This window comes from Loxodonta africana, chromosome 16 (genome assembly GCF_030014295.1).
Source record: "Loxodonta africana isolate mLoxAfr1 chromosome 16, mLoxAfr1.hap2, whole genome shotgun sequence".
NCBI lineage: Eukaryota > Metazoa > Chordata > Mammalia > Proboscidea > Elephantidae > Loxodonta > Loxodonta africana.
The window spans coordinates 46,127,856-46,151,539 of NC_087357.1; the positions used below are offsets into that span (position 1 = coordinate 46,127,856).

Below are 23,684 nucleotides of genomic sequence, written 5' to 3' on the forward strand. Positions count from 1 at the left end.
TGTTCTTTGCTAGTTGCCAATTTTTCTCTCTCTCTCTCAGAATTGTTCTTGGACTCAGTGCCTAGCACCCAGCTTTTATACAGGCTCCTTTGAAACTAGGGCAGATCAGCAAGTTTGCTGGTTTCTCTGATGCCTATTCTGTGCTCACTTCACTGGGCACATCTGTGGTACCATAGTATGCATTTGGATTTCTTAGGACTTCCCTATGGGTTTTAGTCATTAATCTCTGTTAAAGGTATCCACTATAGGATCACTGGAACTGTTGATTTGCAAATAGAATTCCCTTATTTATATACATCTCTCAGACAATATGTTCACTTTCCTCCAAAGTTTCTCTCAATTCAGCGTCCATTTGCTTTTCCTTATTGGTTGACATTCAACAAACCCTCTACAGGGAAATTAAACAAGCAGTAAGGCAAATCAAGGGTGTATCCTGGACCTGGATGTAGTTGAGGTGTTGTGTCCAGCAGGCGATAGGATACTGAAAGCCTCCCCCATCACTGTTTCACGTCACCTTGCTGGCAGTTTGCTACAGGTTGTCACATAGAAGGCATCATCCATACCTGTCTTCAAGCTGGGCAGGTTAGATTTTGCTCCTTTAACAATATTACTTCTGTCTTCTCTACTTATATTTGTAGCTAATTTTTTTCCAATATGTTTCCACCTTCAGGTTTTTCCTACCTATCCAATTTGCTAAGACAGAACATACCTCTCTCATTCCTTCTATTTAATCTGTATCTTTTGATCTAGGTAAATGCTTTTATTACCTAGATACCAGCCGCAGTCCCATCCTACCAAGCCTGAGAAATACCATAACGTACATACATTGTACTTATGTTACCCTGTTCAATTTCATCTTTAGTTTTTTCTTTCCTATTCCCCGAGCATTAGTTTATATGCACATATTTTTAACCACAAGTACTCTTTCCACATTATTTCTTTTATTTGTTCTTTTTGGCTGAGAATTTTCTGTTATTTCCTCTGCCATATGTCTTCTGTCACCCTTGTCGACCTTCACAGTAACGGGCTTTGCATTTTTATCTGATCCTTCTTCTTTCCCACTCTCAAGCTTCTCTGCGTTTAGTCCTCTTAATCAAGTGGATGAGTCATCGGCTACCCCAGTCCCTCTGACCTCATCCTGAAGCAGAAGCTCGTTGCTCTAGTATTCGATGCCATGATTCACTGCAAACCTATCTTGGATGCTGGGACTGGATGAAACTGAAAACACAGATGGTCTCTATCGTCGGCACCCATGGTTCTTTTCAAGTGGCGAAGCTGCTCACCTTCTACTGTAGGGAAATGTTGCAGGAATAGATGACCCGTCTTAGAGATGAACTCCTACGAATTTCTTTCTTTGGAATTATATTTTACATGAGTGAAAAAAAAAAAAATTACAGGGAAACACCTAACGTTCTAAAAATCATATGCAAAGGCTTCTATAAATACTGGACAGACTGTTGTTTGCAACAATTTATTACCAGGTCATAGTATTTGGGTACACTAATAGGTACTGATTTAACAACTTTGTGACCTCTCTTGAGACAAGGCAACCGCTCCCCCAAAAAAAAACTTCAAAATGTACAAGAACAATAAATATCAAACCTTCAATCTAAAATGTATAAATATAAAATATCAGTCATTTCTGGAAACATCTTAAGAAAATCCGGCAACCACATATCCACAGGAAGGTGTCTGGAGCTGATGGCGCTAGTCTTCAGATCACCTGAGATCCAACACAATTATCTTTATGTCTTTTACCAACACATGTTTGCATATCTAGGAAAGAAAACATTGGTTTTACATCATAATGCTTAACATACAATTCTATTTAGGGAGGGAATATGAATTTCCTAATTTAAAAAGTACTTCCGCCATCAGAACAAAGGAAATCAGGTTTGTTCATGTTCAACAACAAAGTATTTATAGAGGTTGCAAAGTGATTCTCATTGTAAATGAATTCTAACTTCATATTAATGTTTCTTTGATGTTGTAGCCACAAAACTGCCAAGAAGTTTTTTTTGTTTTTTTTTTAAAGATACAGTCAAATAACGTTTCTGTTGAGCTATACAAAGCTAGGAAGTATGATCAGTTTTCACTGAATTGTTCTGAAAAAACTAATTTGGTCACATCATGCAGAAATGATTTATAAGCCATTTTATATGATTTTCTTTAATAATTGTTGGTATATTTAGACTGTTGAAAACTTCAGATGTCACACAGATATACAAATGGAAAGGTAGCTTTATGTGTAATCAACTCTGCTACAGAAATACTTGAATTTCCTTGTAAATAAAAAAATAAAGTAAGAAATCATAGCTTGAGAAAGCATAAAGATTTATTAATTTTCAGAGATAGGAAAATTCCAGACTAAGCAATACAGTGTTTTAGCGCTACTACAGGCTTACAAAGGAAAGCCCCTCCTAAGTGTGTCTTCACATCAAATCTGTAGGTATATCAGAACAGTGCATACAGTTCTTATTTAGCCTTACTTTAGGGAGAGAAATAGAAGCCCTGGTGGCGCAGTGGCTAAGGTGCTCGGCTACTAACTGAAAGGTTGGTGGTTCAAAACCACCAGTGGCTTGGCAGGAGAAAGATGTGGCAGTCTGCTTCCGTAGAGATGTATAGCCTTGGAAACCCTTTGGGGTCACTACAAGTCAGAATCGATTCATTGTTTAGTGCAAGAAAAGGCTCGAAGTCTTTTCAGGGATTTAACAGCTGCGAGTGCAGAAAATGAAGGTGACTGTGATGGGGAACGTGTTGCGAGTAGGGGTTGATTCTACAGTTTCAAAGCAAGGGCAAACTTACATAACATTCAAGGGCAAATATGAGTTGTCAGGTAAGTAGTAAGTCGGATGTTTGTAGCCCGGGGACTTACTGTATTTCCCTCCTTTAAAAAAAAAAGTTTGAAAAATAAATATCTGCAGAAAATAGCCGATGTTGTCTACTCACACTGAACAGCCTGGGGTCCTTGGTGTGTGGATGAAATCCCTTCTTTTTACAAGCCGAAACTTCAAGCATGCCAGCATTGGTGAGCCTGAAGATGCCAGTGCTAAACCCCAGGACAAAAAAGAGGCAGAAACATTAGCAGTCATTTATGTTTTCTGCATGCTTTATTTGAATGACAGAAATGTACATATTCCTCAAAAGGGTGGAGAAAGACACCACAAAGTAGGAATTTCATGGTGTTTATTTAACCCCTCTTGTGATAACTAGCCAAGGAGTCCTGGTGGTGCAGTGGTTAAGTGCTCGGCTGTTAACTGGAAGGTCAGCGGTTAGAACCTGCCAGTCACTCTGTGGGAGAACTGACATAGCAGTCTGCTTCCATAAATATCACAGCCTTGGAAACCCTCTGGGGCAGTTCTACTCTGGCCTATAGGGTTGCTATGAGTCAGAATCAGCTCAAGGGCAACAGGTTTGCTTTTGCTTATTTTTGTATGTGTGATGACTGGCCAAAGGAGAGAACCCCAGGGGAGGGCAGTGCTATCTCCAGGCACCTGCAGGACTGAAAACGGGAAGCAGTAGCACAGCTATTGTGTGAGCCTACAGAGAAAAGGACAAGCCCCGAGGGAGGAAATCACAGGTGGCAGATATTTTCCAAGTATGATGCTAAACACTGTTTATAACAACAGCAAACATTTATTGTTTTTTTTTATGCTGCCAGGCACTATGCAAAGAACTTCATATAGACTAGGATGTCCCTAAACCCAATGCCTTCCAGTCGATTCTGACTCATAGCGACCCTATAGGGCATTCCTAGTTGGTGCAGAAAGTTAAGCGCTAGACTATTAATAGAAGGTTGGTGGCTCAAACCCACCAAGAGGCATCATGGAAGAAAATCCTGGTGAACTGTTTCCAAAAGGTCACAGCCTTAAAAAACCCTACAGAGCGCAGTCTACTTTGCAACACATGGGACTGACATGAGTTGGAATCAATTTGATAGCAACTGGTCTGGTTTTTTTGCTACACAGACTATCATCTGATTTCATCCTCACAGGTATGGACAGGTATTAGGGCTGAAGGAGCTGAGGCTGACAGCAGCGAGGTATTCTGCTGAAGAACATACCACTTGTAAGTGGAGCCAGGAATTCCAGTCTAAGTTTGACTCTTATGCTCACCACCCTAATAATAATCTACAACAATCACTGTTTCTCAAAATTAAAACAGGTTTTGGAGGTAATTAAGCTGAGGCTGGAAAACTTCTTACAACGGGAAATAATACAGTAGAATGAAGATCTCAAAAGGCAACCTGGAATAACTTCCCTCCTAAATTTTATCCACATCAAGGTCATGCTAACTGGAGAAAGAGAACCAGTAATTCTACCACTGAAAGGACCTTGTAAAACAAAAGACTGCAGAGCTGCAGGTACATGGGGCCCGCTGGTACCAACCTCTTTTCCCAAGGGCATTGAGTTGCCTGCCCATCCAAGTGCCACAATCTGGTATGTGGCACACTTGCAATCAGCAGCCCCAGACAAAGCTTTCCCTGGGCTCCCTTCAATAGTTACACTTACTCCTTATGCTTTGGTGAGCAAACAATGGCAATAGCCTCTGGCAACATGAGCTGATAGGAACAGTGTGTGTGAAGATCAACGCTGGATAAGAATGCAGTTTGGGTGGGATGTGTCTGTGGAAAGAAAAGAGGACAATCATATTAGGGTAGCTGAGTTTTAGCCAAAGCCACAGACCATTTTACGAAACTAACAAAAAAATGTATTTGCTTTTTTTAACCATCATTTATCAAAGAAGAAACATTAAAAATGTTTTGCTAACATAATCCACCCCTTCCTGCATTCCTATTATTTGCTTCTTTGGAATAACTATGACTTTGAGAAGAGGCTCCTGGGAGTTTTAAGAGACATGTACTTCCTTGTTGGGAAAGAAAGTGCTGGAAATTCATTTGCCAGAGACTTTAAATAGATCCTCAGGTCATCAACCCAACTGACCTGTGAGACATGTATGGAATTATCTCAATTTTACACAAAGATCCTGAGGCTCAGCGAGTTTAAGTAACTTGTCCATGGTCACCCTGCTGGTCAGCAGCAGAGCTGTGACATGAAACCCTGGACCAGAGATACTTATGCCCAGAACCATGGATATGAAAAGAAAGTTTCCACAAAACGTGCCACACGTCCTTGTGAATCCTTTTGTGAATCACCATTCCACCTAAATGAGTGGAATGTTGAAGGTGTTTGGGACCCATCTTGCATAAGCGACTAAATACTCAGATAATGAGGAAGAAGGTGAGATAATGAATAAAAAGTATCTTCAAGGTTTGGGGTCATATACAAACTTGTATTTATGAAAGACAAATCCGCGATTCATAGATAAATACGAGAAATGTATGTATACATAATGATTTAAAATCCATATTAGACCCTGATGTAGCTTGAAAAAGGACTGTGACCATTTTAGTCATGAAACAAAGGTCCTGGAGACACAACCTCTGGGCATGAACCCCGGCTCCATCACTCGCTAGCTGTCTGACACTGTGAAGGCTACTTAACCTCCTCGTGCCTGTTTCATCATTTGTAAAATAGAGATCATAAAGATAAGACTACTAATTAATTAATATACTAATGACCGTTTTCTTCACGGGACCTTTATGAAGATAAATGGGGATGAGCCACATAAAAGTCTTAGAACAGTACCTAGAACTTCATAGAAAGGAGTCTAAATTGTTAGCTGTTATTACTGTCGTTTCACTGCTGGTGGTGTCATTTTACAGTTGTCATTTTAAAGTTGTCATTATTAGCTAAGGGCATAGGCCGTGCTGTTGTTGTTAGTCGCCATGGAGTCAGCTCTGACTCATGATGATCTTACACGTAACAGAATAAAATGCTGCCCCATTTTCTGCCATTTGCACGATGGCTGGTATATTTGAGTCCACTGGTGTGGCTATCGTGTCAATCCATCTCATTTAGGGTTTCCCATGTTATTGTTGTTGTGTGCTGTCAAGTCGATTCCGACTCATAGAGACCCTGTAGGAGAGAGTAGAGCTGCCCCACAGGGTTTCCAAGGAGCGGCTGCTGGATTCGAACTGCAGACCTTTTGGTTAGCAGCCTGAGCTCTTAACCACTTCACCACCAGGGCTCCTGGGGTTTTCTACAGAGAGAGTTAAATGCCTTTGTACACAACTACGGTCTGTTAAAAAAAAAAAATGCAAAATTTTAAAACTTTTATACTTAATAGAATGAAGATAAAATCAACTGAGTTCTACTTATAGAAAGATACGTGTTCTGCAAGGAAACAGAACTCTTGAATTATATAAAGACTTAGCTCAAATGAGGAGTGCAAATTATCCTGATTTTTAAAACACAGATTTTTGAGCGAGGGCATGAAGTGGGGGGCCTCATTGCCTGTTGTCTGGTTCAGTGAAAATATCTTTGCACACAGAACCTTCCATGTCTTGGTGAGGCAGTAAAAAGTATTCAATGGGACTACAGTGCTGTGGAGGCAGCGAGCAACCTGACCACTCAAATAAACAAGGCACATTCATTCTAGAATGAATGCAAACCTCATGACATTCTAAGCCCTTCATTTCTGCCAGGAGCAATCATTTCTACTCCAATGAGGATAGCTCTCCCACGGGAAATGGAGCTCCCAGTCTCTCATTCTATGGAAATAAAAACGAGATGATGATGATAACAAGAGCAGCAAATGCCATTTACTGCAACCGAATCGTGAGCCAGGTACTTTCCACGAATTATTTCATTCTCACAAAAACTCGGCGAGTTCAGTACGGTTATTACCCCCCATTCTAGAGTTGAGGAAACTGAGCTAAGCAGGAAAGTAAGTAACTTGCTGAAAGCTATATAGCTAGTTAAGTCAAGAAGTCTAAATTCAAACCCAAGTCTGTGTGATTCCAAGCCCTTTTTTCTATGACTAATTTATATCTGGAAAAAGTTAGCTCTGGAATTTGTTGTTATTATCATGCTCAATAAATATCATCACGAAAGGTCTTTACAACCATCGAGGTTTAGAAATGTAATATTTTAGTATTTTCATTGAACCACAACAATTTGATACGGTGAAAAATAAATTATACCAAAAGCAAGATCCTGGAATTCTAGAATTATGCCAAATTCATTATCTGAATAACTTAATTTCATTATAGCATACTTTATACCACACAGATGGTCATAAAGGAAGAACTTTCAGTTCTAATTTGGGAAAATGTTTTTGTAAGATAAACTAACATAGACTTTTCAATATGAATTTGTAATAAAATTGACACTCATGCTCAATTTATGTTACAGTTTATTTTACTTTAAAATGCATTCTTGTTATAAAAAATCATGTTAAACTAAATAATACCTTTAAAGTTGAGCTATTTCTAAGCAAACAGGCGTATTAGCAAATAAATAGACATATGGAAAGTTCTGCAAACTATTCAGTTATAAATCATCTGTTGCATTTGAGAAGCAGTTTATAATTTTCAAAGGGCTTTCACACCTGGTATCTTATTTACCACCCACACAAATCCTGGGAGGGAGGGAAGGCATCCACTAGTCCCACTTGGTCAATGAGGGAATCTGGAGACAAGGAGGTTTGTAGTCATGACTAAGGGCACTAGTAATTTACAGGTGGAGCTGGGACTAAAGTCTCTTCTACACTCCTAAATTATATAACACCAAATGCTTGGTGACTGTGTGTTATGTGTGTCTGTGTGATGATCACGTATTACTCTTCAGGGGATCTCAGAGTCCCCAGCACGGGCCCTGGAATTCTTCTTAAAAAGCACTCCATGTGGTAGGGATGACTTGTCCCTATCCCAGGCCCAGATGTTCAAGACGAAATGGAAAAATGTCCCCCAGATGGATTAAGCCATGGTTAGAAAAAGTAGAATATCATCATCACTAACAACAGACACAATTCTCTAAGTCCCTAGAAAAATCTGCTTAAGAAATCCACTCATGTTATTTCACTTAATTCTCACCAGCATACGAAGTTAGTTTATTAGGATCTCCATTTTATGGATGATAAAGCTTATGCTCAGGTTTATTTAAAAATTTGCCAAAGTTTTGGGGGACATCTAGGTCAACTGGCATAACAAAGTTTATTAAGAAAATGTTCTGCACCCCACTTTGGTGAGTGGCATCTGGGGTCTTAAAAGCTTTCGAGTGGCCATCTAAGATGCATCAATTGGTCCCAACCCACCTGGAGCAACAGAGAATGAACAACACCAAAAACACAGGAAAATTGGAGCCCAAGAGACAAAAGGGCCACATAAACCAGAGACTCCATCAGCCTGAAACCAGAAGAACTAGATGGTACCCGGCTACAACCAATAACCGCCCTGACAAGGAACACAACAGAGAGTCCCTGATGGAGCAGGAGAAAAGTGTGGCACAGAACTCAAATTCATGTAAAAAGACCAGACTTAATGGTCTAACTGAGACTAGAGAAACCCTCAAAGGCATGACCCCCGAACTCTCTGCTAACTCAGAACTAAAACCATTCCCTAAGCATACTGTTCATACAAAGATTAGACTGGGGTATAAAACAGAAAGTAACACTTGTGAAGAGTGAGTGTCTTAGTTCAAGCAGACACATGAGACTAAATGGGCAGCTCCTGTCCAGTGGCAGGATAAGAAGGCAAAAAGGGACAAGAGCACGTTGGATGAACATGGGAAACCCAGGGTGGAAAGGGAGTGTGCTGTCACATTATAGGGATTGCAACTAGTGTCACATAACAATATGTGTATAAATTTTTGTATGAGAAATTAAGTTGACCTTTAAACTTTCACCTAAAGCACAATAAAAAAGAAAAAAAATTGCCAAAGTTCTTATACTGAATTTTTAGCAGAGCTGAGATTTGAACTCATGTCAATTTAATTCATAAGAACTTTTCTGTTCCTGTGATGGCCTAGTGGATGTTGGAACCCCATGTCTTTAGCCCAGTCTTAATGGCCCTACTGTGTAGCTATTTACAGAGTAAAGCACATACCCTTGGCCTATGCAGGAGGCAGGATAGATTGTATAGTCCCTATTTGATATATACAACCACCTATTTAAAAAATATTTTTAGGAATTTTCTTAAAATAATCTAATTTAGACCCAAAGCAAAGGAAAAGGGAACATTAATAACTGTCTAGTTGAGTTGATTACAAATCTAAAATAACTGGGCTAGCTAATCAAAACAAGCCCCTTAATTTCCAAATGTTTCTTTCTTTTTTTTTGGCAGAGGGGGAGGTGGTCAAAAAAGCATATATGCCCCTCTCTAAATTCAGATCTGATAGGCTTAGACACGGCCCAATATTGATAAAAATGTTTTAATATGATGACATTTATTACATTTGAGAAAATTAAAGAATAAGAGACTAATTAAATTGAGCTAAATTTCCCCATGGACGAAAACGGCACATCACACACAAAAATAAATTACTTAAATAAACTGAAAACGAAAAGGTCAAACATACATGGATCCATCCCAGAGTGAGGAGGTCGTGCTGATCCTGAACACTGAATAGTTCTTCTACACACTCCATGTCGCAGTAGTCTGGTCCCGCAGACTGCTTTGGCACTATTACGTGGGTAATAGTAAATTCATTATGTGTCTAAAAGAATAACAAGCATCTGACTGAAAACACCTGAACAGGAAATGCTGTGTTTTGCTACAAGACTAGAGAGCGCCCCCACCAACTGCATCATCACCCCCCTTCTCCAACATAATTCAAAAACAGTGTCCCAAACTTGCGAATGGATTCTTTGAGAGTCAGTTGTTTGGAATTTGAAATATATTTTCTCAATAGAAATATATCATAAATTGGAATTAGCATCCCAGGCTGGTTCATGAAAATGTGGTTAACATATAAGGTCTTGAGATAATACACCTACAATGGAACAATTAGACAAAACACCACCAGGTTTATTTGGAGGGGGAGATAGCAGGTAAATAACATTTCTAAGGATCGTGGAGGCTGATGGTTTTGGTTTTGTTTTTAATTGCATTTAGTTTCACTTCAAGACTTATAACTTTCTTTTCTTCTAATACTGAGGGGTCTCACTAGGATCTCCCATAATCGCAATGGAAAAATGATTTCACAAACTAGGTGGATCTGGAAATTTGAAGACTGGTAATATACTATTTTTCTAATCAAAGACATATGCTTTGATTAATTGCTTCAAACAGACATTTATAGTATCCCTGAAATTTTATAATCATTTTCTAGAAAATTACTCCCATCAATAATGGCAGTTTTATGAAATTAAGCTATGTAAATGTAATTTGATAAGATCTACAACTCTTAACATTCTTTTATTCTGCTATGCTTATCACACGAAAGCCAGCATTGTTAAAAGTATCCTGTCCAGAGAAACATGAAACAAAGACCATACCAGTTTTCCACAGAGTATTCCACAGGTTTCTATTCCTCTTACTGTATTAGACTCTGCCAGCAGCAGAAATTTGTGGCAAAGATCTCTCGGTAAGACTACGCACCTCAGTCCTTCAACCGCTAAATTTAAGAAACAGGAAAAGAAAAAGCTAAAGCATCAATCTTATATCCCACCTTTCAAATTTGTCTACGGCAAGCAATTGCTATTAAAATATATTTCAAAACTAAAATTATCATGTGCCCCACCTTCCATGTTTTATCTTAAAACTTTTAATGGTAAACATTGACTGGAAGGAAGATAAAATTACCATTGTATATAAGTTACTTTATAAACAAGGTGGACAGGTACAAACACCCTTCTATCTTTATGGTCTGAATCAACTATACATACGTGTGTGTATTTTCTTCTTGCATAAACAAATGTACTTTAAATGCGTATGTTGCATAGATACAGCTCATGTCACAGAAGACACAGGCTAAGTATTCTTCATTGTATTTACTGTATGTTACTTATGTCTTTACGAAAGTTGGTGATCGGTAGGTACAATCATATCGGTAGGTACAATCATAAAGTTTTCAGAAATAAATAGCAATAGAATAATTTATAAAATACCTGCCTATTATAACTCTTTTAAAACAAATGGGAACACCCATCCTGACAGTATCTGCTGGGAAGAATTCACCATTTGATTGTGGAAACTTGCCAGCACTGATCTAGCACTACCAAGCAGCACTAATTGTTGGCAGGAACACACAGTCCATTTGGAGGTTAGCTACTTATGCACATGGGATCCTCCTGGGTCAGAGATAATGCTAAGCATACCATGCACATACATTTTATTGCTGAACAAAGATCTAGACAAATGATTTTCTCAACATCTTCTTTTCTCTCCAATATATGTGTTTGCCTTTAAGCTATGGCGTGATTCTTGGTTAAAATATATGGGAGAAAAAAATGCTTCGATTTCTTCTCTTTTTAAAGCTCTGCACGATGATGAAATAACAGTCCTGTTATTACAGACTCTCTGCTCTATCCAGGGGCAAATCATGTTTCCTAAATTTTAACGTTACATATACAGGCAGTCCCCCAGTTAAGAACATCTGACTTACATACAACCCATAGTTACAAAGCAAACCCCGTCAAGCCTATTACATTAAAAATTCAAGGTACATACAATGGTTCATAATAAAAACAGGTGCTACTTTGTGATGCACATCAAAACATTATTATTACTATTACTGTATTATTATGTTAAAGATGTTTTAGTGTATCTGGAAGTGTTTTTATGCATAAAAAGGTACACTGTATACTATATGCTAAGACGAACATTTGACTAACTGATAGATACAAACCACACCTAACTGTTCCGACTTACATACAAATTCGACTTAAAGACAGATTTAGGAATGGAATTCATTCATAATATGGGGACTACGTGAAATAAAAACCTGGGTCCCTAAGAGGTGCAAATGGTTAATATGCTCAGCTACCAAAAGGCTGGAGATTCGAGTCCATACAGAGGTGCCTTGGAAGAAAATCCTGGCCATCTACTCCCAAAAAATCAGCCATTGAAATTCCTACGAAGCTCAGCTCTATTCTGACACTCACAGGGTCGCCATGAGTCAGGATCCGCTCAACGGCAACTGGTTACTGGTTAAAGTAAAAGCTAGACAGTACTGAGAGGTACTCATCCACACCCCATCATATAGAAGTCCTGCTATGATTAATAATGAAATGAGAACCTTCCCAGATGCTACAGAAATACGGCGCCATTAGAAGAGCCTCAATATGTTGTAGTGGAGCATTTGATCACTTACTCTGAACAGCACTTAGAGTAGCAGCTGGCTTTAAGGCCCTGTTTACGGGAGGAGAGTGGCTGGCGTAACTGGTTGCATCACTTTTATTAGGTTCCTCCACAAATACATTCAGCAAGGGGTTGTTCTGGTGTGTGGAAAAGCAGGACAAAGCACTCCCATCAATCTGCTCAGACAGCGCTGGGGTTTCCTGACGGCGAATCTGACCTCGGGCTAATTCTTGCTTCTTCAGTTGATCTTCGAAAAACAGAAACTGCTGGCATTCTAGTTGCTGCTGGCGCATCTGAGCAATCCGCTTCCTTTCCGCCTCTATCAACCTCTGATGCTCCAGTTTTTTAAGAATTTCTGCTTTGTATTTGTTCTAAAAAAGGTGGTTGCCAGAATAAAAGGTTAGTTTCCAAGGCAAAAACATCAGTTGGAATTAGACACTTTCACACCTTCTAGTAGACAGACACAGCCAGATATTATGATATACCCACAGGGATACTCATGAAACAGTGAGGAAAACAGACACCATCATCACAAAAGCCCCTTAATCTGGTCAGGACAGCAGTTCCAAGCCCACTCATATTTTACCAGAGACAGCCATGACAATCAAGCTCCCTCCATTCCACCACACTTCTAAATATTGGAAAATCAAGGTCAGGGTTGTCTGCTCAGCCTAACTAGCCAGGCCCTATAGAACAAAGTATCTCAGCAATAGTGATATCACCCTAGGCTGTACTTGCCAACATAACAGCCTCTAGCCATATGTGGCTATTTAATTTAAATTAATTGAAACTAAATAAAGTTAGAAATTCCATTCCTTAGTCACACTAGTCACATTCTAAGTACCCAATAGCCATATGTGGCTAGCAGCTGCCACACTGGACAGTGCCTAATAGAACATTTCCATTACCACAGAAAGCTGCCCTCGAACCCTTTGCATTTGCCTCTAGGACTCATACTGTTCGAACTTTATGCGGAAGAGGGGATATCTGCATAGAATCATTAAGAAATAATTCTCAAAATGTGGCCCAACCTTCTCTATCAGAACCAATAGGGATTTTCGTTAAAAATGCAGATTCCCAAACTCCCCAGTCCTAACAAAAAATCCAGGGATTAAGGTCAAAGAATAAACATTTTTAATAAGGTCCCCAAAAGATTGTGATGGAAACTAAATTTTGAGCTCCTGTCAGATGGGAATGGAGTGGAGGAGACCGTTTATAGCAGCCCACACAGGCATAACCCTAGCGATCTTTCTTGTTAAAATGCAGATTCTGATTAGGCAGGTCTGGGGTAGGGCCTGAGTTTCTGCACCTCCAACAAGCTCCCAGATGATGCCAGGGCTGGCGGGAGCAAGGGTTTCCAGGCATCTCTGTTCATCTCTGTGAGGTGTAATGACGCCACTCTTACCCCACAAGAGATTTCTACGGGTCATACACTCAGGATACCACGGTGAACTATGAAGTAACTGCTATCACCAGAGGCAGCCCATCCAAGCGCAGAATGGGGACTAGTGAATGACGCTGTTCCTCCCAGGGCGACTGTGAAGGGCATGTTTGTACACACTGCTGAGCACGCGAGAAACACGTGGACATGGGCTTTTTTCCCCATTACTGTTGCTTTGCTTTGCCTCCAGGATCATCTTTACCTCTCGTATTCCGAATCAAATTGTCAATATCCACACTTGAGGGAAACTTTCGGATTTCAACATTCCTTCTACCACTTGGCTAAAACACTTCACTCAAACCAGTCTCCTGGCCATGCCCATAGAAAGCAGAACAGCTCTGTGACCATTTTCAGAGCTAATGAACTAAAATGATAGTCAGTAAAGGTCACAACCTCCAAAGCAAGCAGCAAACCTAAATAAATAAAACCTTTAAATAAGACTATAAAAATTCTGAAGGATTCAGGTTTTGAACTTGAGTATCCCACAGAACGAACAACTTCTTCTTCCATGCCTTTCTGTCTCGTAGACATCATTATCATTTTCACTGTTTATTTAAAAACAATCCAGAAGTATCGCTTCTTGGTTATATGATTACCTTTCACCAATATGGTCAACTATTCTTCCAGCCCAATTAACTGAATTTAAGACTCTAATTCTCAGTTTCAAAGCCTACATGGAGTTAGATACATCAGAAATCATATACTGTTCTCCTTACCCCCTACAGCCTCTGTTCATCTGACAAAGAGTAGCCATTTGGCTCAAGGTTACTTTGGCAAGAGTTGTAGAAAAAGCTCTATTTAAATCACTGTAGGAATCTATTTTCTCATACACCACTTCATCAGATGTCGCAGGAAAATAAAAAGACCCCATCTTTGGTGCAAGTGCTTAACCTGGACATCGACATGAATTTTTTATTGGTTTTACATCACTGCATCTTTAATTTTTAATTTTAAATGCATATGACATTTGGAAATCTCATCATAGGAAAATGAAATTCAAAAAATGTTTGCACAGGAAACAGTCATGAAATAAATGTACCAATTGAACTTACTTTGCTTTGCAAATATTCTTGGTATTCTACGTTATATTTCTTTAAAAGGTCCTTTTTCAATTCATCTGTCCTTGGGAATGCAATCTCCTTCAGTTTCTTTTAAAAATATATATACACATTGATTAGTGGAGGTTTTCAGTATATGCTTTCAGGTCATCAGCTGAGAACGAAAAACAGCTGGTATGTGTATTAGAAATCAAGTCACAATTAGCCAAAGATGATGGTAGAAAAGTAAACCTCTTTTCTAGCGCTCCAAAATGTAACTTTTCGGCAGGGAAGGAAAAAAAAAAATTCCCTTTGTAAACCTTTATTGGCTCCACTGGTTGGATAAGCATCTTGTTTGGTCAGGTACCCCATTTTTAGATAGTAGGTTATAAGTGGACATTCCACAGTATGTAAATTATATAGCAATAGAGCCAGAAGGGACATTAGAGAAGGTAGGGAGTCCTAGACTAGCCAGGCTCTAAAAACCAGCTGGAGTACTTGTTTTTAGAGATGAGGAAACAAAGACCTAGAGAGATTAAAAGACTTGTCCAGGGTCATACAACTATCTAGAGGACCTGTTAAGACTAAAATCCAAGCCTTCCTGGCTCTACCAGAGCACTTCCACTAAAATTTTGGTTCTCTTAGTCCTTTGCCATTTATTTATTTATTAGTAGCATCCATTTATTCAACAAGCATAGGACAAGGGAAATGCACAGACTTTTGAAGATTTTTTCCCATAAATAAGAATAACCGTAAATTTGAGTAAAAGAGATCAACTTGGCAGCCCGCGACCTTTAAGTTCCAAGCAGAAACTCTCTGAAGCTGAATGAACATAAAAATTTAGGGGAAATGCTATGTAAAAGCATGCTAATGAAGGACACTTCAGATGAGTGTATGTAGCAATCAAATAATACAGACGACTGATAAAATCTGAGTTCTAGCAACAGGCTGCCTCAGGCTTACCTAAGGTAGGAGGGCGTTCATTTCATTATACGGTCAAATATCTTTCACGAGCTATTTAAAATTTCACGCTGTGCTTAGCTCTGTATACACTGTTTTACCTTTCTCCATACAAGATCAATCCAAGTTATTCAAGATAAACAAGAGGAAAACGTTTTAAAAATATTTATTTAGAATGTTTATATTTTTATTCTAAAGACATTTGAAATTATATATGTTACAAACGTTGATGATACACAAATACCCTTCGACAATGTTTGTTTTCCTTGAGAATATTCCAGGCCACCCCCACCCCCAAACACTTTATTATCTGTTAGACCAGTACTATAAGAGGAAAACAACTAGAACTTCATGCTCCCTTAATAATCAACACCAATTTTCAAACAGTTGCTGAGTTCAAGGCTGTATGGAATAATCAAAACCAGCCAAAATAACTATTTAAAACGAGTGCAGGGAAATATAAAACCATTCTTCTTCTCAATCTCTGGGGAGGATTGTAAAATAATTTCTTCTTCACACCATAAGGCAAATGAGCAGATTTGTGACCTTTTTCTTTTCCTTTTTTCCAGTTTTGATTTGACACCCCATAGTGGTTTAGTAATGACGATTAAAGGCTAAGAAGAAATCAAAACATTGTTGCTAATGGGATGAATTTCTGTGCTTAAACTCTCAAGAGGATGAGATACAGGAGGAAAGGAAGAGGGAGTGAATCGATAATGGATGCTGTGGAGCATCTGATCCCACAGGGGAGAATCAACCCCACAATACCTTCATAATATCCTGCTTTTCTGGTACTGCACATTGCTGGTAATCTCGATGGCTGGGAAGCTTTTCTACAAACAAGCTATAGAAAGACAAAAACACATCATTAGCATCATATGACAAAAAAGCTCAATAATGGTTTCTGAAACACTGGTGGCATAGTGATTATGTGCTACAGCTGCCAACCAAAAGGTCAGCAGTTCGAACCCACCAGGTGCTCCTTGGAAACTCTATGGGGCAGTTCTACTCTATGCTACAGGGTTGCTATGAGTTGGAATCGACTCGATGGCAACAGATTTGGATTTCTTTTTTTTTTTTTTTTGGAGTATAAGAATAAGCATCCTTTCAAAAAAGATACTGGTTAATAACTTACTATGTAACTTATATCGTTCCCACCAGCCTTTTATGAAGGATCAGCAGAAGCAGTGTTTTGGCATTTAAAAAAACCAAACCTGTTGTCATTGAGTCTATGCTGGCTCATGGAGACCCCGTGTGTTACAGACTAGAACTGCTCCATAGAGTTTTCTTGACTATAATCTTTATGGAATCAGATCGCCAGGACTTTATTTTGCTGCATCACTGGGTGGGTTCAAACTGCCAACCTTTAGGTTAGTAGTTGTGCGCAAACCAGTTGTGCCACCTAGAGGCCTTATTTTGGCATTATAGGGTAGCTAATTTCAGCAATTTGAGAACTGATGTTAACTGGGGTTAAGGTCAGGGATATTCCTAAATAGACCAAGTCCTGTTGGCCTTTCTCAGAGTCCCATCCTATATATGTGTGCTGCTGGCTACAGAGGATTGTGTAAAAACTAAGAGTTTGGAAGGATCAATGTAATCCCTTCTCACCACTGAAAAAAAGACTCGAAGGACCACTGATGAATCAGCAGTGCCTCCTTTGCGTATAACAAAAACTATGAACTGAAATTCATAACTAAGAGAAATGACATCCAGAATCCCTAGTGGATCAGAAGATGCTGATTGCCAATGCTGGAGTGTTAATTATTTTTCATTGTCTTGTTGAGAAACAAGGGGCAGCAGGAGTGATGGGAAGTCTTTACAGCAAACCAGATTCATCATTTCTAGATAAAGGGAAGCCTGTCTTGTTTTTCATTCATGTATCCCCATTCCACAGAAGTGCTCAGTTCATATTAAGTGTTCAAGAAATATTTGTTAAATGAATAAACAGTCCTTCCTTGATAGGTTATTAAGGGCTATGAATGCTATTTTTTATCAATATGCGATACCTCATAATTACCTGAAGTTCCATTGTTTGCAAATCACACATTCATTCAGCATCACATTCAATGGTGATTGATAACCTCCAAGTTCATATTGCTTAACTTTCTAGACTTAAAGGATTTTTCCAGATAGGATGAATATTACCAACCATTCTCTAAATTTCCAAGAAGTTAATTACCGTGAATGAAATACAGAGCCCAGTTTGGATGCCATGTCAACTGCTTTTAATTTCACCCTTGGTAGAATCACGGAACGCAGTTTTGAAAATATTCTTTTCAACTTCTCAAGTGTTCTCAGTTTATAAGTCCCCAACTGAGGCTAGTGACACTAATCAACACATAACTAAGTCATTATTGATAACTGAAGATCCTTCAAACCAGTAAACTGGCAAATTGGTAGGGAAAACCCAAATCCCATTTCTGTTAACTCTTAAACTAGGATATGTTACTAATGAATCTCTCTCTAACAATAATAATAAAAAAAAAACATTGCCGTTGAGTTGATTCTGACTCATAGATACCCCGTAAGACAGAACAGAACTGCCCCACAGGGTTTCCAAGGAGCAGCTGGTAGATTCAAACTGCTGACCTTTTGATTAACAGCTGAACCCTTAACCACTGTGCCACCAGGGTCCATGTTATCTAAAAAAAAAAAAAAAAAAAAAAGTTGCCGTCGAGTCAGAGTAGAACTGCCCTATACGGTTTCCAAGGAGTGCCTTAATAGGAAGTATATTTTCACATGGTTGTCTTGACGCAGCCACTTTTCACTCAATATTTTGAAAACTTTTTTGCACAGAGCATTCTCACACAGCCAAATAAGTTGCCTTTTTAAAAAAAAAAATACTAAGTAGTATGTGAAAATGGGAGTCCTTGAGTAGTGCTTGGTTGCTAACCAAAAGGTGGTAGTTCAAGTCCGCCCAGAGGCTTTTGAAAAATCAATCACTGAAAATCCTACGGTGCACAGTTCCACTCCAACCCATGTTGGATTGTCATGAGTCAGAGTCAACACCATGACAACTGTTTTTTGTTTTTGTTTTGTTTTTATGAGACTGACTCTTATACCCTAGCCCTAAATCATGTCCTTTCTATGATTCCCAACCTGCACCTCAGTCTCATCCCATCAATAAAAATTTTTTAAATGCTAACTACATGTTCCAGGTCCTGTAAACAGAGCGGCAATCTGGCTGCTGCTCTCACAAAGCTTACATCCCTGTAAGGGGAGAAAGGCATAAAACAAGAAATGGGATTTGCAATTACAGGGCTCTGAACAGGTTCACTCCAGTTTGAACCCCTGCTGAGAATTTGCAATTCCACCCCAGATATACTGAATCAGAATCTACATTTTAACAAAATCCTCAGGTGATTCTTACCTATAATAAATTTTGAGAACCGCTAACGCTTCTGAGAATTGACCCCCAACCAGCGGTATTAGCATCCCCTGGTAACTTGTTAGAAATGCAAATTCTCACCAGGAGCTTGAACCAGAATGAACCAGTTCAAAGCCCTGTTTGTGAAGAGTGTGGTAGAAAAGAAGCACTGTGATTACTGTGCTAGCCTACTAAGAGTGGATCTGATCGCCCTAAGCATCATCCCATCCCTGACTTTATTCAGTCCCTACACCTGGCAGATGGTATATGAGGACACCTTTGAGCACATTACTTGGTAATTTAAAAACCTGACATTAAATGCATTTGGAGATGGCAAAATTGGTCTGAACGTCAAAAAGTTCATGGCAGGCAAATAGCCCCATCAAAATATCATGTAAATATTATTCCAATTTTCTCATTTCAGAACATCCCAAAACTTACGTTATAAATTTATTATAAAGAACAAACGCATTTTCCAAATTTCCTTCTTCCAAATACACAGACGCCATCCTCTCCATTTCTACTCCAGATCTAAAGTAGCGGCGCGGTGTGATATCTTCACTGATTGTAATATTACAACCAAGCTTGCTGAGGGCGCGAACTCGCTCTTCCGGACTTAAGGAAACATCTGTGTGATCAGGCATAGCAGCCAACTTTTTCTGCAAAGCAAAATTTGAATCTGATTATAATAAGGAAAGACGATGGCTGAAATCATAGAAGTATTTTTTGTACCTGACACCAATACTTAAGGGAATCTTTCTGTATGAGTTCATAATATGAGAAAAGTGAAGTTTTTTTGGTCAAAGACCAAAGACACGGTCTGCACACCAAAAAGACACACATCTCCAGATCAGACACACATTTTTATTGAGGTAGGAGCTCTTTCAGGTTTCAGAGGACAGTTATGTGGCAGTTCCTGGATATGCAAATGTTTTAGATCATTTTAGGTAAATATCATTGTCCTTATATTCCCATGGATGCCTCCGGCCTGGATCATGTAGAGCAGGCCAAGAAATGGACTCCTGGCAGGTAAGACTCGTGTCATTCTACCCTGAAGAGGCTCTAAGAGCTAGCTCAGCTTCAGTTACTATAAAGATTCAGTTCTTTTCCTGAATACTTTTGTTTAATAAGAAGCTTCCAGGAGCTTCCTGAATCTTCACTGGATCACCCATAAGCCCTGGAGAAGTCTTTTCAAGCATAAGGACACCCACTCTTATTTTTTTACAGAGAAAAAAACTCTTAGATCACCACATAATAGTGACCACAGTTTTAATTACTCCCTGATTCAGAAAATGATTTTAAAAAGTTACTAAGAAAAAGTCAGCAGTATCATTAATAAATAAATTTTATTTTATTAATGAAAGCAGCATCTATACACATTTGGGAAAGCACAAAACATATATATTCAGGATAATTACTCAATCTCTTAATAAAAAGTCAATGTTTTACACTTCGACGGCCTGTGAAGCAGGGGCAGGGGTTTGGGGACCATGGGTTCAGCGGACATCTAAATCAATTGGCATAATAAAATCTATTAAGAAAACATTCTGCATCTCACTTTGGAGAGTGGCGTCCGGGGTCTTAAACGCTAGCAAGCGGCCATCTAAGATGCATCAATTGGTCTCAGCCCACCTGAAGCAAGGAAGAATGAAGAACTCCAAAGACACAAGGACAGAAAAGCGAAACAAAACGAAACAAAACCCACTGCCGTACAGTCGATTCCAACTCATAGTGACCCTATAGGACACAGTAGGACTGCCCGATAGAGTTTCCAAAGAGCATCTGGCAGATTCGAACTGCTGACCTCTTGGTTAGCAGCCATAGCACTTAACCACTACACCACCAGGGTTTCCTAGAAAGGACCACATAAACCAGAGACTACATCAACCTAAGACCAGAAGAACTAGATGGTGTCCGGCCACAACCGATGACTGCCCTGACAGGGAACACAACAGAGAACCCCTGAGTGAGCAGGAGAGCAGTGGGAAGCAGACCCTAAACTCTCATAAAAAGACCAGACTTAATGGTCAGACTGGGACTGGAAGGACCCCGGAGGTCACGGTCCCCAGACATTCTGATAGCCCAAGACTGGAACCATTCCCAGGGCCAATTCTTCAGACAGGGATTGGACTGGAATATGGGATGGAAAATGATACTGGTGAAGAACAGACTTCTTGGATCAAGTAGACACATGACACTGTGTTGGCATCTCCTGCCTGGAGTGGAGATGAGAGGGCAGAGGGGGCCAGAAGCTGCCCAAACGTACACAATGAGAGAGAGTGGAGGGAAGGAGTATGCTGTCTCACTAGGAGGGGCGCAATTAGGAGTGTATGGCAAGGTGTGTATAAATCTTTGTATGAGAGACTGACTTGACTTGTAAACTTTCCCTTAAAGCACAATAAAAATTAAGTAAAAAAAAAAAAGTCAGTTTTAAATTACAGGTCTGCAATTTTTTTTTTTTTTTTTCTTCCCTGTAAAGGGCCAGATAGTAAATAATTTAGGCTTTATGGGACACATGGTCTCTGTCACATCTACTCGGGTCTGCTGGCGTGAAAGCAGTTATAAACGTTAGGTAAATAAATGAGCATGACTGTGTTCCAAAAAAATATATTTACAAAACCAGGCAGGTGAATTTGGCCCTCAGGCCAGAGTTTGCCGACCCCTGCTCTAAACTAGTGCGTCTCCAAGCATGTGCCACGCACCTGCAGCATCAGCATCACCTGGGAGTTTTTTCAAAATGCAGGTTTCCTAGAGCCCCACTCAGGTCTTCAGAATCAGAGGCTCCGGCGGTTAGCCCAAGACTCTATGTTTTACCGAGTGCTCCAGGAGGTACTTATGCATGCTGAAGCTTGAGAACCTCTGCTTTAGACTATCATCATTTGAGGAGTCCCTGGGTGGTGTAAGGGAGCCCTGGGGGCACAGTGGTTAAGCACTTGGCTGCTAACCAAAAGGTTGGTGGTTCAAACCTACCAGGCACTCTGTGGGAGAAAGATGTGGCAGACTGCTTCTGTAAAGATTTACAGCCTTGGGAACCCTATGGGGCAGCTCTACTCTGTCCTACAGGGTCACTAGGAGTTGGAATCAACTCAATGGCAGTGGGTTTGGTTTTTTGGTTTTTGGGTGGCGCAAACGGTTAAGCACTGGGCTACCAGCCGAAAGCCTGGCAGTTTGAACTCACTCAGAAGTGCCTTGGAAGACAGGCCTGCCGATCTGCTTCCAAAATACCACAACCTTGAAAACCCTATGGAGTAGTCCTACTCAGCACACATGGAGTCACCATGAGTCTGAATCCAGGCAACAGGAAGTAACAACAACAACAATCACCACTGATACTCCAAGAATGGAGGGCCGTGGAATGGAGTTCGCCCAGAGCTAACTTAGCTTCCTGAGTCCTCTTCTGTCAGTTAAAGGCACGCTGCAAGTCTGACTACAGTGTGAACAGATCTCCTGAATAAGGTCTGTAGAAAGCTATAAAAGAAATCAAGTTAGACATAGTTTAATCTGACCATATGTTACTGAGCCAGCCTTCAGGGGCAGGGTAGAGTGTGAATTAGATATTTGGAGTTAACACCAAGGCCATCTGGTCTACTCTGATGGAACTTTTATAGCAAATCAAGAGACCTGATTTGACTCTTACTCCTAAAAGCTTAATATATAACCAGGGAGCAATAAACTTGTTTCTCAAGACTCAAGCCAGAAGCAGGCGATGCCTCTTGCACCTTCTCTTTTGATCTGGCCTTGAGCTACGTAGCTGAGTCCTCCTTTCATTTCTTCCTCCACAAGGAAGCTCGCAGTGCCTGGGGACTTCCTTGCCCTGAGGGTCACCAGCTAGTCCCCCTGTGACTGGGTGGACGAGCCAGTTCAACATGGTGCAGGAGAGGTAAGAATAGCTATCAGTCTCCCACGTTCTCCAGGTCCAAATGACCAGGAATAAAGTCCACGCTCCATTTTGATCCTTACCTGGCCATCTGCTTCTTTAAAGATTACAGCTAAAAAAAACCCTATGAAGCAGTTCTACTTTGTAACACACAGCGTTGCCATGAGTTGGAATTGACTCGATGGCAATGTTTTTTTTTTTATTTGCCTGTTTGGTCTTATACCTTTCTCAGTTTCTCAGTTGGTCCAGAATTCTGAGAGCTGAGAGGTGTAACTGGCAACAACATCAACACTCAGGCCCTTCCTAAGCGACTTCGTCTCAGATTAAAGCTCATTTTCTCTTCAAACCCTGTTTTGCTCTTCTAATTCTCTGAGAGACCTTCCAATTTCAGAGAAGCTACTGGAGATTTCTCTGTCAGAGACAGGAATTGGAGCTTGTGAACTCTGAGTCTCAGGCCTGAGTATATACAGTCTTTTCCAACTGAGATGTCTCAGATACCTCAGCACTACATCCCATGTTTATACATGCACCTGTAAAACTCAGCAGTCCTACTTGAAAATTGCAGATAAATACTTCTATGGCATCAGAAAATAACTGGAAAAATTCCCATGGAACTTAGACAAATCTGTAAAGGAGTTTCTCAGACTCCTGTATGTACAAAACATAATTTGTAATGCTACATGGGGTTGCCACGAGTTGGAATCGACTCAACAGCGACTCAACAACTATTTCTATACTGCCCACAGTGAATTATTACTATCTGTCTCCAAGTGTTTCCCACCCCTTACCAGCTTCTTAAAGGAAAGGAATAATTTTCTATTCATCTCTGTTCCCTAGGATGTAGCATAGTCCCTGGAATG

General features: G+C 39.9%; 1 protein-coding gene across 2 annotated transcripts in view; it reads right to left on the reverse strand.

Moving 5' to 3' along the window:
• Window positions 1-23,684, reverse strand: part of STAMBPL1 (STAM binding protein like 1) — a 46,008-nt gene continuing 22,324 nt past the window's right edge. For both annotated transcript variants that reach the window (XM_023546943.2, XM_064269599.1), the window contains 9 exons: window positions 19,389-19,606; window positions 16,349-16,424; window positions 14,636-14,731; window positions 12,156-12,513; window positions 10,339-10,457; window positions 9,420-9,557; window positions 4,512-4,624; window positions 2,950-3,049; window positions 1-1,776 (listed from right to left, as the gene is read on the reverse strand). In XM_023546943.2, coding sequence (XP_023402711.1) covers window positions 1,720-1,776; window positions 2,950-3,049; window positions 4,512-4,624; window positions 9,420-9,557; window positions 10,339-10,457; window positions 12,156-12,513; window positions 14,636-14,731; window positions 16,349-16,424; window positions 19,389-19,606 — 1,275 coding nt within the window. In that variant the 3' untranslated portion in view covers window positions 1-1,719. The remainder of the gene's footprint in view (window positions 1,777-2,949; window positions 3,050-4,511; window positions 4,625-9,419; window positions 9,558-10,338; window positions 10,458-12,155; window positions 12,514-14,635; window positions 14,732-16,348; window positions 16,425-19,388; window positions 19,607-23,684) is intronic.